At 38.5% G+C, this 13,264-nt stretch overlaps 1 protein-coding gene across 1 annotated transcript in view; it reads left to right on the top strand.

Annotated features, from left to right (window-relative positions):
• The window catches only part of LOC139743998 (protein furry homolog-like), a 93,032-nt gene that overhangs the window by 77,468 nt on the left and 2,300 nt on the right, over positions 1-13,264 (top strand). Inside the window, exons 52-58 of the mRNA XM_071654466.1 lie at positions 60-223; positions 989-1,039; positions 1,755-1,781; positions 6,106-6,126; positions 10,350-10,460; positions 10,930-11,129; positions 12,936-13,033. Of these exons, the coding sequence (XP_071510567.1) occupies positions 60-223; positions 989-1,039; positions 1,755-1,781; positions 6,106-6,126; positions 10,350-10,460; positions 10,930-11,129; positions 12,936-13,033 (672 nt within the window). The remainder of the gene's footprint in view (positions 1-59; positions 224-988; positions 1,040-1,754; positions 1,782-6,105; positions 6,127-10,349; positions 10,461-10,929; positions 11,130-12,935; positions 13,034-13,264) is intronic.

Genomic DNA, 13,264 nt, shown 5'->3' with positions numbered 1-13,264 from the left:
TGAGGAATTGGTGGAAACCATCTGCTAGTCTTGTATGCAGACCTTAACTCCCACCTCACTGAATACCCTGGAGGTCCTGAGTACCCACGCCGTGTGTCCGTTTGTCTACGTGGACACGGAGACCCTGATTCAGTGCCGACTGCTGGACAGTCACAGATACTGTGTGTTGGAGCTCAATGTGCACTACGACACCTACATCTCCAAACGGGATCTCACAGTGGAGGTAACCAAACGTCCACTACAGTCTCACCTCACTTATCCGGCCATGTTGGGGACCAGCACCCATCCGAATAAGTGACATGGCTGGATAAACACAACACTTTTAAGCAATCAGTTGTATTGGTGTCGTACGTAAGACATTCCTGATTTACCTATCCCTTTTAAGTTGATTTACAATGCATTTGCATGTTTGTAATCCAGATAATGTGGACAGGAAATGAAATATTAGGAGAAATTCACCTTTTGCTAGACCTTTGGTCCTTCTATCAACAGTATTTCCATTGCTATAGTTATTCATTTTATGACAGTGACCGACATTTATGTCCCGACTTTTCCATTTCTTTTTATTTGCAATAGTATTGTTACATTGTACATATAGTAAAGTTTCACACTGATATTGTGTGGCAGTACATGTTGGAATAATAGAGAGATCCAGTAAAGTGATTGCTGGCTAACCAAGGTCGGACTGTACTTCATTTCTGTGTCTGTGTATGTCACTGGAAATCATTCGGTTCAAGTTATCCTTTTCTTTATATTGAAAGCAACATTTACTTGCCTTTACTATGAGCAAATTTCCTAGTATGTACTGCTAGGAAGCTCTCTGCATTCTTTGGAGACTCTTGATTTGTGTATTGCTGTTTCTAAGTATTGTGGATTGTGAAATCTAAGAAAATCATTGTGCTTCTGTGATGAGGCTACTATTATTTGTGCATGACTGTCACTGTTCACAAATTCTGATTGCATTCATGATATGATTATTTTACAACAGTGCCTGGATTCCATCAAGGCATCACTGAAAAGGCAAACTCTAGCAGCCCATGTAAGTGCTTTGTTTCGACTCTTTTAAAGATATTTTATTGATACATTGTGAATTTAGCAGCCCATGTGAATTTGAATTCAAAGAGCTAATAAAGTGTATATCCCCCTAACATAAAACAATTTTCTCAGTGGAAAAGTTGTGCGTGATTTATATTTTTCGATGATGTTATGATTGTCTTTGAGAAACGAAAAAGGGGAGTGACAGAAGATAAAAAGGTGAAATTCTGTTTTCCACTCTTTTATCAACACACAAGAAGCAGACTGATTTTTATTATGAGATTTTAATATTTGTGTCTTGAGCTTACCAAGTATCTACTTTCCTGCAACCATCCCACATCTGACGGGAGAAAAACCAAAACCTTCAACTTTCACCCAACTTGTTTGCCTCATACTGTTCTCAAACTCACTTGTAAGGCATAAATGTCCAATGAATCCTATTTTATTGTATCCTACCAAATTTGTCTGTATCTACTTAATATTTCACAGACAAAGCAAGCGTTCTAGTGTATGCACCATTTAGGATTCACATCATGCTATCTATGCAAAAGGTAGTGTGAAGATCAGATGAAAGAATAACAGTTTTTTAATAGTGCTACGATGTGTCATGCAGTGTGTATCAACGATTTTATAATTGCCACGAATGGCCGTCCAACATCTTTCTGCCATAAAGTGCCAATTTAAGCCCTTCTTCCATTAACTCTTCCCTCTCCATGCAGGATAACACACCTACAGGGGAGGAACAGGTAAGACTGAATAAATGGCTATTCCATTCATCTTTCTTTGCCTCCTTTTTGCTTCTTCTCTTCTTTCTTTCTCCGTGTTTGGCCTTCTACTCACTTCTTTGTCTCAGCACTTTTGCCAGATAATATCTCGCTCTTTATTAGTTTCCTACTCGTGTTGACTTACCTTTGAATTCATCGCTCCTGGCTTCTCTCATATGGAAGCTGAAAGTTTGTAGGGCTAGATTAAAAGCCAGATAGCACTTTTCTTCTCTTTGGTTTCTGTTAGAGACTTTGAATCATTTTAAAGGACAAGTCCACCTTCATATACATAAGGATTGAGAGAATGCAGCAATATTAGTTGAACACATCAGTGAAAGTTTGAGGAAAATTGGACAATCCGTTCAAAAGTTACAAATATTTTAAGTATCTGCGCAGTCACTGCTGGAAGAGAAGACTACTACAGTGTATGATGTCACATGCGTACAACTATATAAGGAAAATAAAAAGAGAATTTCACAAAACTTTACTTTTTGAATAAAGTGCACATTTCTTCGACTTGCTACTGACGTATGATAAGGGTAATATTATTCCCCCTGCCTTCTGAAAGAGAGAAGTCGAGTGTTCTTTTGTTATGCGAGAAAAATGGAAATATGTTGAATTTTCTTTATTCTTTCTTTATATCGTTGTACTCATGTGACATCACAAGCTATAGTAGTCTTTTCATCCAGCCGTGACTGAGCAGAAACTTCAAAAATTCATAACTTTTTAACGGATTGTGCGATTTTGCTCAAACTCTCACTGATGTGTTCTACTAATATTGCTGCATTCACTCAACCCGCATGTCTATGAAGGTGAACTTGTCCTTTAAGGTCAAACGGAACCTTTTCAGTCAGCATCTCAATGTAAATGTTCAGTTCAAATTTGAATGTGTTGGAAGTGGTGGTGATGGTAATGATCATGGTGTATCTTTCTGTTTTTTCTTAAGTGCACATAGGTGGACATGACCCTTCACTAAGCACTGTTTGAAAATGATGAGACAATCGTTATTTAAGTAGCTTTGTATGAGTTTCAGCACAATGAATGTCGGTCATGAGAATGTGTTTGTAGGAGGTTTGAAATTGAGAGTACCCTTGTGCTATTAAATAAATGTGGAGAACTTGCTCTATGATCCATGTATGACAATGCTGTGAATAATTTTCTGTCATGTAGCTGAGACAATCTTGTTTTTGTACAGCAAAAATATCTTTGAGCAGTAAGAAGAGTAGATCAAGTAGCAAGATCCATGAAGAACTGGGTTGGGGTCATACCATACATGTACTAGTCAGAGAATGTAGATACGTGCTGTGTGAACAAACAATAGAATCAAGCAATTTTCTCAATGCACTCTTTATTTTGCAATGTTATACCCCTTTCCCGCTGCCACTCTCGGTGAAACGCCGTTGGATATCTCGGTGAATTCACCGGGGAACCTCGGGTGAAATTTTCAGTGCCGTCTTTTCACACCTACGACAATGCTCTCGGTGAATTTTGTTATGCAACTTTCCCCTAGACGTGTTTTCTGCTCGCACCGCGGCCGATCCTAGCAGAAGTGTGTAATAATGGCGCGATATTTCGCGCGCTAATTTGAACGTACTGGAGACTTGGTTCGTACTCGTAATTCTCTACCTCTATCGATCGTAATTCGCATATTCGGAGGGCCTTCATTTCTTTTTTATGGTATTTTTTTGCTCAAAGTGTTGAAATTCGCGACATTAGCCGTTCATTAGTGTGTAAGATAAAGGAAAGAAAGAATGGAATTTGCTATCACTGTACACCCAGCACTTGACAAGCACAAGGTACAGTACAATAATACGCCAGAGGCGGACCGTACCAGACTGGAAGAGGAAGAAGAAGAAGACACGGCAACTCGATCAAGGACACTCTAATCAGCTCGGTTTATTTGTGCAATTAAACAATACAACACGATGCAATACCACAATGCCGTCATGGCTGTGAACGTCACACGATCGAACAACATACTACTGTAGTCGTGTGTATGTTTACATGGGTATACACCAACAACGTGTGGATTAACTTTGGCGCTTGCTTGCGAAAAACACAATTTGCATATTTCGCCCGGTGTTTCACCGAGACGACCTTTCACGCTGGGCGTTCCTCGGTGAACCACCGGTGGTTTCCCGTTGAACTATCAGTGTTTACCCAGGACGCTTCTAGGGTAAGAATTGCCCAAAATTTGATCGGTGTTTCACCTAGGCTTCCCCTAGGTTTCAACCGAGTTACCTTTCACACTGCGGGGTTCCCCGGGTGCCCCCGGGTGCCCCCAGGGAAGATTTCCTTCAGCGGGAAAGGGGTACTAGTCTCTTGTATTTGACTTTGCCAGGGATACAGTATGCATGATTTTCACTGAAAGATGAATCCCCTGTAAGATATTTTACTTTAAAGAAGCATATTTTTTTCAGTGAAATCAGCAGATGATTGATTGATAATTGGACCAAAGAGAAGAAAGTTCTCATTCCTGAGAGTGGCAGTTAAGAGTCCAATGTTGTGTCCTGTTGACTTCTTAAACTGCTGTCATGATCCACTAAGAGTGGTGTTGATACTAAAAAGCAGATATTAGTTTTCTTGAACTTTGAAATTACGGATTTCCTGTGTTTCTGAGGATTATGCAAGAATGCAACGGCCTAGATGTATCAGAGGCAGAGACTTGAATAAAATGTTTGTTGAAAAAAGATTTTTGAAAAACTTGAGATAAAGGAAAAGTACTCAATTGGGTTTCTTCATACCTGGGGAAGACATGCTACATGCGGCAAAGATGGGCTGATCAGACATTGGGCAAAACCCCTCAAGGTCAAAGGTCACAGGACTTTGGTTAGAAATGTCATTTCCCAGTTACAAATAATCAGTATGACATTTGTTGTGTACAAAAAGTAATTGCATAAGTCCCACATACTCAAAGCTGTGTGGATGCTATGCAGTTGACAGCAGTTTCTTTTTTTAAAAATGATTTTATCATATATTGCTTGGGCACAGAATCAGAAACGTAAGAAAATTTGCGATCATTCATTGAAGATAAAATTTAGCCAGTTCTTCTCGTCTGGATGCTTCCATCTGAACTTTTTTGGCTAAGAATTTCTCAATGAGTACTTTTTAACATCTTATTTGTAGTTGGTGTCAATATACCAATGTTTCCTACTGTCTGGGTCCTTTACCAACTACTGCATACGCCATATATTTTGCGAGTCTAAATTTTCGCGAGTCGGGACTTCCTGACAATTTCGCGAGTGGTTAAATTCGCGATCGTGGAGTCCTGTACTGAACGGAGAAATGTATACGCGTACGTCACATTCATATTGGCATTAGAGTCAATGTTTTCGCGTGTTTTTAATTTTGCGAATAGCAGCTGACTTGCAAAATTCGCAAAAATAAAAACCTCGCGAAATATTTGGCGTATACAAAATTTTGTACAGCACTGTACGGTACCTTTTTATTCCCAGTGGTGGATCCAGGAAGGGGCGCACTGGTGCGCCCCCCCCCCCCTCCTTTGTCTGGGGTTAATACAATTCACAGTGATACTGTAGGAGCATTTGGCTTCTCTGCAAACAAGATGCAATCAAAACCCTGTGATGCACAAAGTAATGTCTATATGTGTATGTATGTAGAAATCTATTGCAGTCCTTGGTGCTGCATCCTGATTGGATGAAAGTAACAAGGGGTATGAGTTTTCCATTTGATTTTGAAGGTAACTCTTTTATACCGAGTTGACCTCATTGTGGAGAGTGACAGAGAGAGAGAGAGAGAGAATGTGAGAAAGAGCTAGAGATTCAGGATGAGAAGATTATCACATTTGCATGAAAAGAAATTATGTTCCTTCATTATGGGGTGAGAAAAGAGTTGCCCAAAGCTGAATGAAGTGAACTGTAGATGGGAAATGCTCGAAAATTCTTTAGTTTGCATTACTAGATGTCCTGTGGTCTGATATTTGACGTAAGGTGTATCAGTGAGGTGTTTGTGAGATGTAGGTAGGCGTCACTGAAAATGTTTGGACTGGCAGGAGGGAAACCCTCGGAGAGGGGGAAAAACAAGAAAAACATGGAAACGGGTAGAGAGAGGTATGAACAGGTGGATTCTAGATGTAAATCTTTGGTAGGACTAGCCCAATGCAGGACTCCAGCATTATGTTCGCCAATATGTTAAGAACTTGAGGTATATTGAGAGGGAGAGAGACCAAAGCTGTTGATGCTAGTGTGAAGCAGAGGTCAGAAGCTAGAAAAATGTGCTTAAAATGACTAACATAAATGCTTTACTAACCTTCCACTCACGTCCCCCCGACACTCCCGAGGTACAGGAGCGGGTACACATTAACCAAGTAAGTACGCAAGCGTGTGTCTTAGCTAGCTGGCCAGCAGAAAAAGAACACACCCAAAAAAAAAAAAAAAATAGAAAGCATTATAACCTATGCATAACAGCTTGTGCTTTGCCTGTATGGCAATTCAAATATCATTGTTGCCTCGTATCTTTCTGTTAGTGAATGCCAGTCTTTATTTCATCTCTGATTTACAAATATAGTGCTGACATGTCATTTTCTTTTCTTTCTTATTTTTCTTTTTTAATTGCATGATTTCATCTTTTTTTTTTTTTTTTTTTTTTGCAGTTCTTCATACCTGACTGTGCTACGATGCCAAAATTTCTGTTCCTTTGCACTTTTTGTAAATAATGCTATCTATGTGTTTTTTTTTTTCACAAATATACTCAGCTGCTTTCAAAGGTAGTTGATCATGCTTTACGTATGTACAGTCATGCTCTCTTAAAGAGATAGATAGATTGAGAGAGAGAGAGAGAGAGAGTGAAATATACTGTCAAGTAAAGTTATATAGGTCTTTGTATAATAGTGATATTGTACGAATCATTGTTCCATAATCTCTAGCCAAAGAGTGGTAGTATTACTTAATGAACGTTTTGATATGTCTTTCAAAAAGCATGTTTACACCTAGAGGAATCTATGAAAATAGTAATGATAGATGTAGGATGGACTTGTTCTGCCATGTATGCTTTACCTGGAATCTGCCAAGAGGCTGTTGCTTTTCTTGATATTATTCTTATCTTTCTGTTTTCATGCTTTCCTGTCTTACCATAATTTGTGTTGTTACGTAATTGTATCTGTCCTTTCTCTTTTTTTTTTTTACCCATTACCAGTTTGTCTCTGTTCAAATACTGTAATTATTTCTTTTATGATCTGTCAATTCTTTAAATGATTTTATCCTCCATTTCTCTCTTCCCTCCTTCTCTTGCTCAGTCTGTTGTAATTTTACTCTTATACTCTGATCATTTTGGATTGATTTTCCTTTTTTTCTACTTTGTCCTCTTTTTCTTCTCTACCCTTTCCTCTTCTCTTCTTTTTCTTTAGTTTTCTCTTGTTTTTCTTCAACTTTTCTTTTCTTTTTCTCCTCATTTTTCTTTGATTTCTTGTTCTGCTCACTCTACTTCTTCTTGCCCAAAATTTGTGGACAACATTGAAGGCTTGTGCTGTGTAGTCTGTCTCTGTAGTTTGTACGTAATAGATGTATGTCTGTGAGAAGGGGAACAAATGAAACGAATCTACAGCCAAGGGCTGTAACTCTCCACGTGTAGCAGGAGATAGTATAATAGCGCGGGTAGATAGAGTAAATCTGTATTCCTCCCCTTGCTGCAAATAATGCTCTTTAGTTCAATATGTGTCATAGTATGTAGTTCCACTATATAGATTTTACCAACAATGGAACTGTAGAGCAATCCATCCTATTTTCCTAATCTGACTGCCCCGTATTTCCATTCTTGCTGTCAATGTATTGGTCATCCTACTACTGTGATACACCCAGACAAGCAGCCCGTTTCATAAAGAATTTTACAACAATTACAAATTAACTCTGGTACTGTCTGTAGTTGCTTTGACAACAGCTACATGATAGCCAATCAGCTGTGAGAGCTTGAGCCGTTGCCGTGGTGACTGCATATCCTAGCTTCAATGACTGCAAACCCCTTTGTGAAACGAGCCCTTACGCCATTTTCATCATCATCCCCGGAGACAGTTTCAATTTATTTCCCAGGGACTCAAAACATACAACTGTAGCTTCACATAGTTACATGTATATGCAGTATGTTCCTCTTGTCCATGTTTTATCCATTGTGTCTTTGTCCCTCTCAGTTCTATGTGTCTCCTGTGTCGTTTCTGTCCTGTGCTGGAAATGTCGTGCTTCAGCAATGAACCCAGAATACATTAAAGCAGTCCCAGCAAAAGGATTTTTTATGTCAATGCATATAAAGATATCATACAGTGCTTGTTGGTGCTTGTAATGTGCAAAAGCGCAGTGTATATGCGTTATTCAGTTTTTGTAAAATTGTCCCTCTCATGTTCAGTCAACCTTTTCTCTTTTTTGCTCTTACTCAGTGGCACTGACATGCATCCTGTAACTGTTATGAGATGGAATACATTGTGTTTACATTTATTTTCGATATGCTTAATATGGCCGATCAATCTAATATACAGTACTGTATTTTAATATACAGCAATATGAACACAAAAGTTAAAGGGAAGAAAATTAAGATTGCTTTACAATACACAAGTCTTGGAAATAGCTTTTGTCAAAACAAGAGTCATTTTAGAAGTAAATATGCTGTCTTTCACATTAGCTAAATCATTTTCTTGCTCTTTGCTATGTGCTCACCCCCCCCCCCCTCTGAAAATTCAATGGCATCATTGTCATCATCTTAGATATTTGACTGACATTTGTTCCTACTAAACAATTCATAATCATGCTCTCTGACTGTTGACGAAATTACTCTCTTGTGTGTGGTAGGTTTGTTTTTTCTTTCGGGTATTTTGCACTTTTTTTTTTGGGGGGGGGGAGGGGAGAAGATGGAAAAAGGGTTGGATGGAGTGGACATTTGCCCTGTTGTTATTCTGACAACCATGACTTGAAGAACAGCATGGCCAGTTACTCTTTTGATGTTGAATTGTTACATGGCATTTTGCGGGAATTTGCATCATGTCATTACATAACATGACGATAATGCCGGTGCTCGTGTCAGCGTGCTGACTGGAGTGTGGATGTTTTTGTTTCATCGTTGACTCAGTTTATTGCTGTGTTATATTGGAGATTGATAGTTACATTATATAACAGAGTGCAACTTACCATGTTACCTTTCATTGGAAGATTCATTTGCTAATTGACAATTTACCATCATCTTTGTATGCATTAAATTGGCAACTCTGAACTCTGTCTCCTACCCTCCATCAGAGAAAAACTATTTGGTGCTTGTTAAGATGTGGACATGTGCTCAAAATCAGGAAAATTACAGTTGCCAATTTGGAGACAGAAACATTAGATTTTATCTTGAATATACATTTGCCAATCTTAAGAACCGGTTATGAATTGAACAATTTAAAGAATTTAATAATTCTGCAACATAAATAGCCAGCATGAAATGACCAAAGTAGAGCACATATGAAATAATATTTTGTATTCAACTTCATGAAATTCTTCCGTCGAGATGCTTTCATTGCAACTGATTGACAAATATTTTGTATTCCACCCTATGAAATACTAATACGAAGAATTATAATACAAAAATTCAGCACAAAACCACAGAAATATGAATTTCTTGGACCTGATTGGTAAATAGGCGAGACTGAACCCGAGTAATTTTTCCAAGGAGATGGGTGTATTACAACAATGAGCAGCATCTCTACGTGATATTTTTTCCCACCTGTATTTGTGGAGTTAGGTCTGTCTAACTGAAGCTTGTTTCTGATACTAATTCTAGTCATGCATTATTGGAGAGTATTGGTAACATTGACATACCGTATTTGGAAACAGTGCATAAAATGCTGTGACTAAATGTAAGATTTAAGTCCTTTCACCCAGAAAGCCAAGTACAATTTTTTATCCTTGTCCTTTGGAAATGTAGTAAGATTTTGTCTACTGTGTACACAATTTTTTTCATAGCAAAAAACAAAAATAGTCTTGTATATGATGTTTGTAAACCTTCAAAGTTCATGTACTCTGGCACCATCTAGAGGTTAAAATAAGGTGAACTTCTCTTGTGTATTCACCAAATCATTGTTTTGCTACACTTGCTGCAATCTGGGCATATTTTGAGTCAAGAAGCTTTGTAAGATACTAAAATCCAGCACATCTTTTATAAGTTCTACATGGCCATGCCAGAAAGTCTTAACAATCTCTTGGATTATTGGCATTGTGATGGCTACGGAGCAGCATAATTTTCAGCAAATTGTACAGAGTAAGGTCTGACGAGAAGTGGTCTGAAACCAGACTGGGGGAAATTGGGTATAGAGAATGATAACTGACTTACCTCTTTTATAACTTTTTGACTAATACTGTAGTCTCACTAAAGTAGACTCTAATGGTTTAGAGTGTCAGCATGGATAAAGTCAAAGTTATATTTAATATGAGGTTTCACCATCTATCATTTGTAGTAAATTTTGATGCTATACAGGGTCATTGCTATATTGGATGGGTCTCAAAATGTGAATTCAAATTTGTAATCAAGTATATCTTTGTGGGGTTTGTTTTGTCTCTTTCTGCTGAGTAGCAAATCGAACTATGCCGCCAGCTCTACAACCTCTACTGTCAGCTGAGGATGCTGTTTGATAGCTACTGCAAGTTGATCCATTCCCTGGAGTCTGCCAAGCATTCACCACATGTGAGTATCAGTGTCTGCATGAAAGACTAGTCCACTGAACATTACACATTTTATTCTGATTGTAATTATCCTTCCATTTTGAAGGGCTAACATACGCTTACTGTACACTGGCTGCAGTCCATCGTTGTCTAAAACAAAAGTATGCAATACTGTACTAAGGTATTCAGCAGGGGAGTTGTAATGGATTTAAGGAACATTCAAAGTTAAGTATGGGTTGATGCTTGCAACTTCCCAGAGTGTTTTATAATGTATGATTTTTTTGTTGTTGATATTTTGATTTCTTTTTTCTTTCTTTTTTAGCTGGGTTGCTTGAAACTGTAATATCTCAAAATATCATTTTTGTATATACTTTGGGTTCAGATTTGTCAATGTAGTGAAAGATTTATCCATTGATGAATCTAGTGGTCCTGTCAAAGGTAGGCCTTTCAAAAGATACTGATGCTTAGTCCTACTTGACATTCTTATTTAGGTCCAGGACTTCTCATCCACGGTGTGTTTAGCCAAGGAAGAGCTGTCTCAGGCAGCCCAAGAACTGGAGAGTGGTCAGGTGGCCCTGTCCCCCGAGGTGGACACGGGGAACACCACGCCCGAAGCAGCCATCGTTACCCTGACGACGCACATGGGGCATCGGGACATCCGCCTGGCCCTCCGCCTCCTACATGTCTACAGGTGGGTTTCTGGAGCGTACCATCCATGTAGATTCCCAGAGTGGCCTTCCTGATTCACTTGTCTCAAAATCTGTTTCATATCTGCCTCACAATCATGTATCATTCCAGATATCTCATCCTTACATTGCTTGCAATGTGTTATCTTTCTTTCAATACATGTATGTCTCTCTCTATCTTTATGTGCCATTATATTTCTTAATTATACCTTTCATTCTCCAACTCTCTGGTTGTGTTTCATACTTTTCCCTACCAAAATCTTTTTTTGCTCCTTCTAGAAATTTTACATACAGTCATTCCACAGACAGTAAATTCCAGGGAGCTCGGAATCTGGGGGTCCCCCCATTTCTTACTCATTTTTGGTTTTTTTTAAATCACAAAAAGCTGCTCCTCCCCTTACAGCCCTCCACCCTAAAAAAAATTCTGTGGCCCCTGAATTCTATCATACATGTAGTTGTTAAATTTTATGAGTAAGAACCGGGATCAATCTCCAATCTTCCATTCCTCACAAGTTTAAGTAGGATTCTCGCATGGGATATAGCCATCCCTGTGCTCGCCAATATATGGCCGTGATTTGGCAGAACTACGTATCTCGATTTTTTGACATTTTTTGTTTTTTTGGCTTATTGAGTTTTTTCATAACATCATGCTTATGTTAAAATATGATATCATAACTCTTTGTGATTTTTAACCCTAACTAGGCCCACACATTGCCTATGACGTAATCTAAAGTACCATGAAGTTAATTTTTCAAAAAATTATCATTTATGCTAATTTATGCTAATTTATGCATAACAGTGCATGAACTCAGACAATTTGGTACAAATCACTAAATAAAGCTCAAAACATGCACATTTTTGTATAAGTATTCTTTTTAGTGTCCTTAGCAAATGTAAGAGAAAAAAAACTGTGCCATCAGAAAAATTTTTTAAAGTATTTTATTGTTTTTTAATGTCTTATGTATTTCTTTGTTTTTTCGACTTTGTGTTTTCCATTGTTTTTTCAATGAAATTTGTCCACGACATTGTTCTGAACAAGAAAATATGTTATTAATTGATTTTAATCAATAAAACCCCAAAATAATCATGCTTTTATGAAATTTGCCTGTAAGCACAGTTTGCATTGGAATTGCACACGAATTCACGTTTTTGAGCAACTTTTAGTCTGACATGCACGTACATATTTATGCGCAACTTCGGAACCACGCGCCTGGGCATCGCAAATTTGGTGTCAAAAGATGCGGGAGACTCGAAAGAAAAAAGTCGTGAAACGTCGTGGCGATAGCTTTTCGCGATAGCGATACATTGCCGGCGTAGTTACAATGTAGGGTTAAAATAAAATTCTCAAATATCAAGGTTTTGGGGTAAAAATTATGTCATTGAGCTGGCAGAACTACGTAACTTGACACAGCTCGTAACTGCTATAGTTACGTAGTTTTGCCTGATCGTTCTCCTTCATTGAGGCAGCTTGAGCGGCTGGCAGAACTACGTATCTCAAGTTCCGATCCGTACGCATGTGTCGTATTTGTACACAATCTATGGGATTATTGTGTTGAGGCAGAACTATGTATCTTGTAAAAAGCTCTAAAATTTCTCTAAATATGTGGCAGTGAGCATGTATTTTGAGTTCGATAAAACATAAAAGTTTCCTTTTTGTTATAGAACACAATTTCAGGTTATGTAAATCACGCTATGTGAAACGGCAGGCGTTTAAACGGTAAACATGAATATCTCGAAATCGCTTCAAATGAGATATGTAGTTTTGCCAGATCATGGCCGTATTGTGAAAGTTTTCCTGTTATTGCTACCAGGTCCATGTGGTCAGGGGAGCTGTTTGGGTCCAGCGAGGAGGATGACCAGGACGTCTTGTTGGCTCTTCTCTGCAAGCATCTCGCCGATGGCAGGAGTGGTAAGAGCGGCTCGTCTCCTTTTCTTGTTCTCGGCTCGTGTCCAGTCATACCTTAACACCACATTGTCGTACTGTTCAGACACAGGTCCATCAAATCAGAGAGTCTGAGCTGACTCCTCGGAAGTGGTAAAACGTTCTGGAATTAGAGAATAAACCGTAGCATCAATCCAGGCATAGATTGGCCAAAGGGCTGATAATATTATAGCCATTATGACTTGAAATCTTTCAAGT

The sequence above is a fragment of the Diadema antillarum genome, unplaced genomic scaffold (genome assembly GCF_040938485.1).
Source record: "Diadema antillarum isolate AM-2024a unplaced genomic scaffold, OU_Dant_1.0 seq00001126_RagTag, whole genome shotgun sequence".
Lineage (NCBI taxonomy): Eukaryota > Metazoa > Echinodermata > Echinoidea > Diadematoida > Diadematidae > Diadema > Diadema antillarum.
The sequence above is the reverse complement of the archived record's forward strand: the minus strand, read 5'-3'. Positions and strand labels throughout refer to the sequence as shown.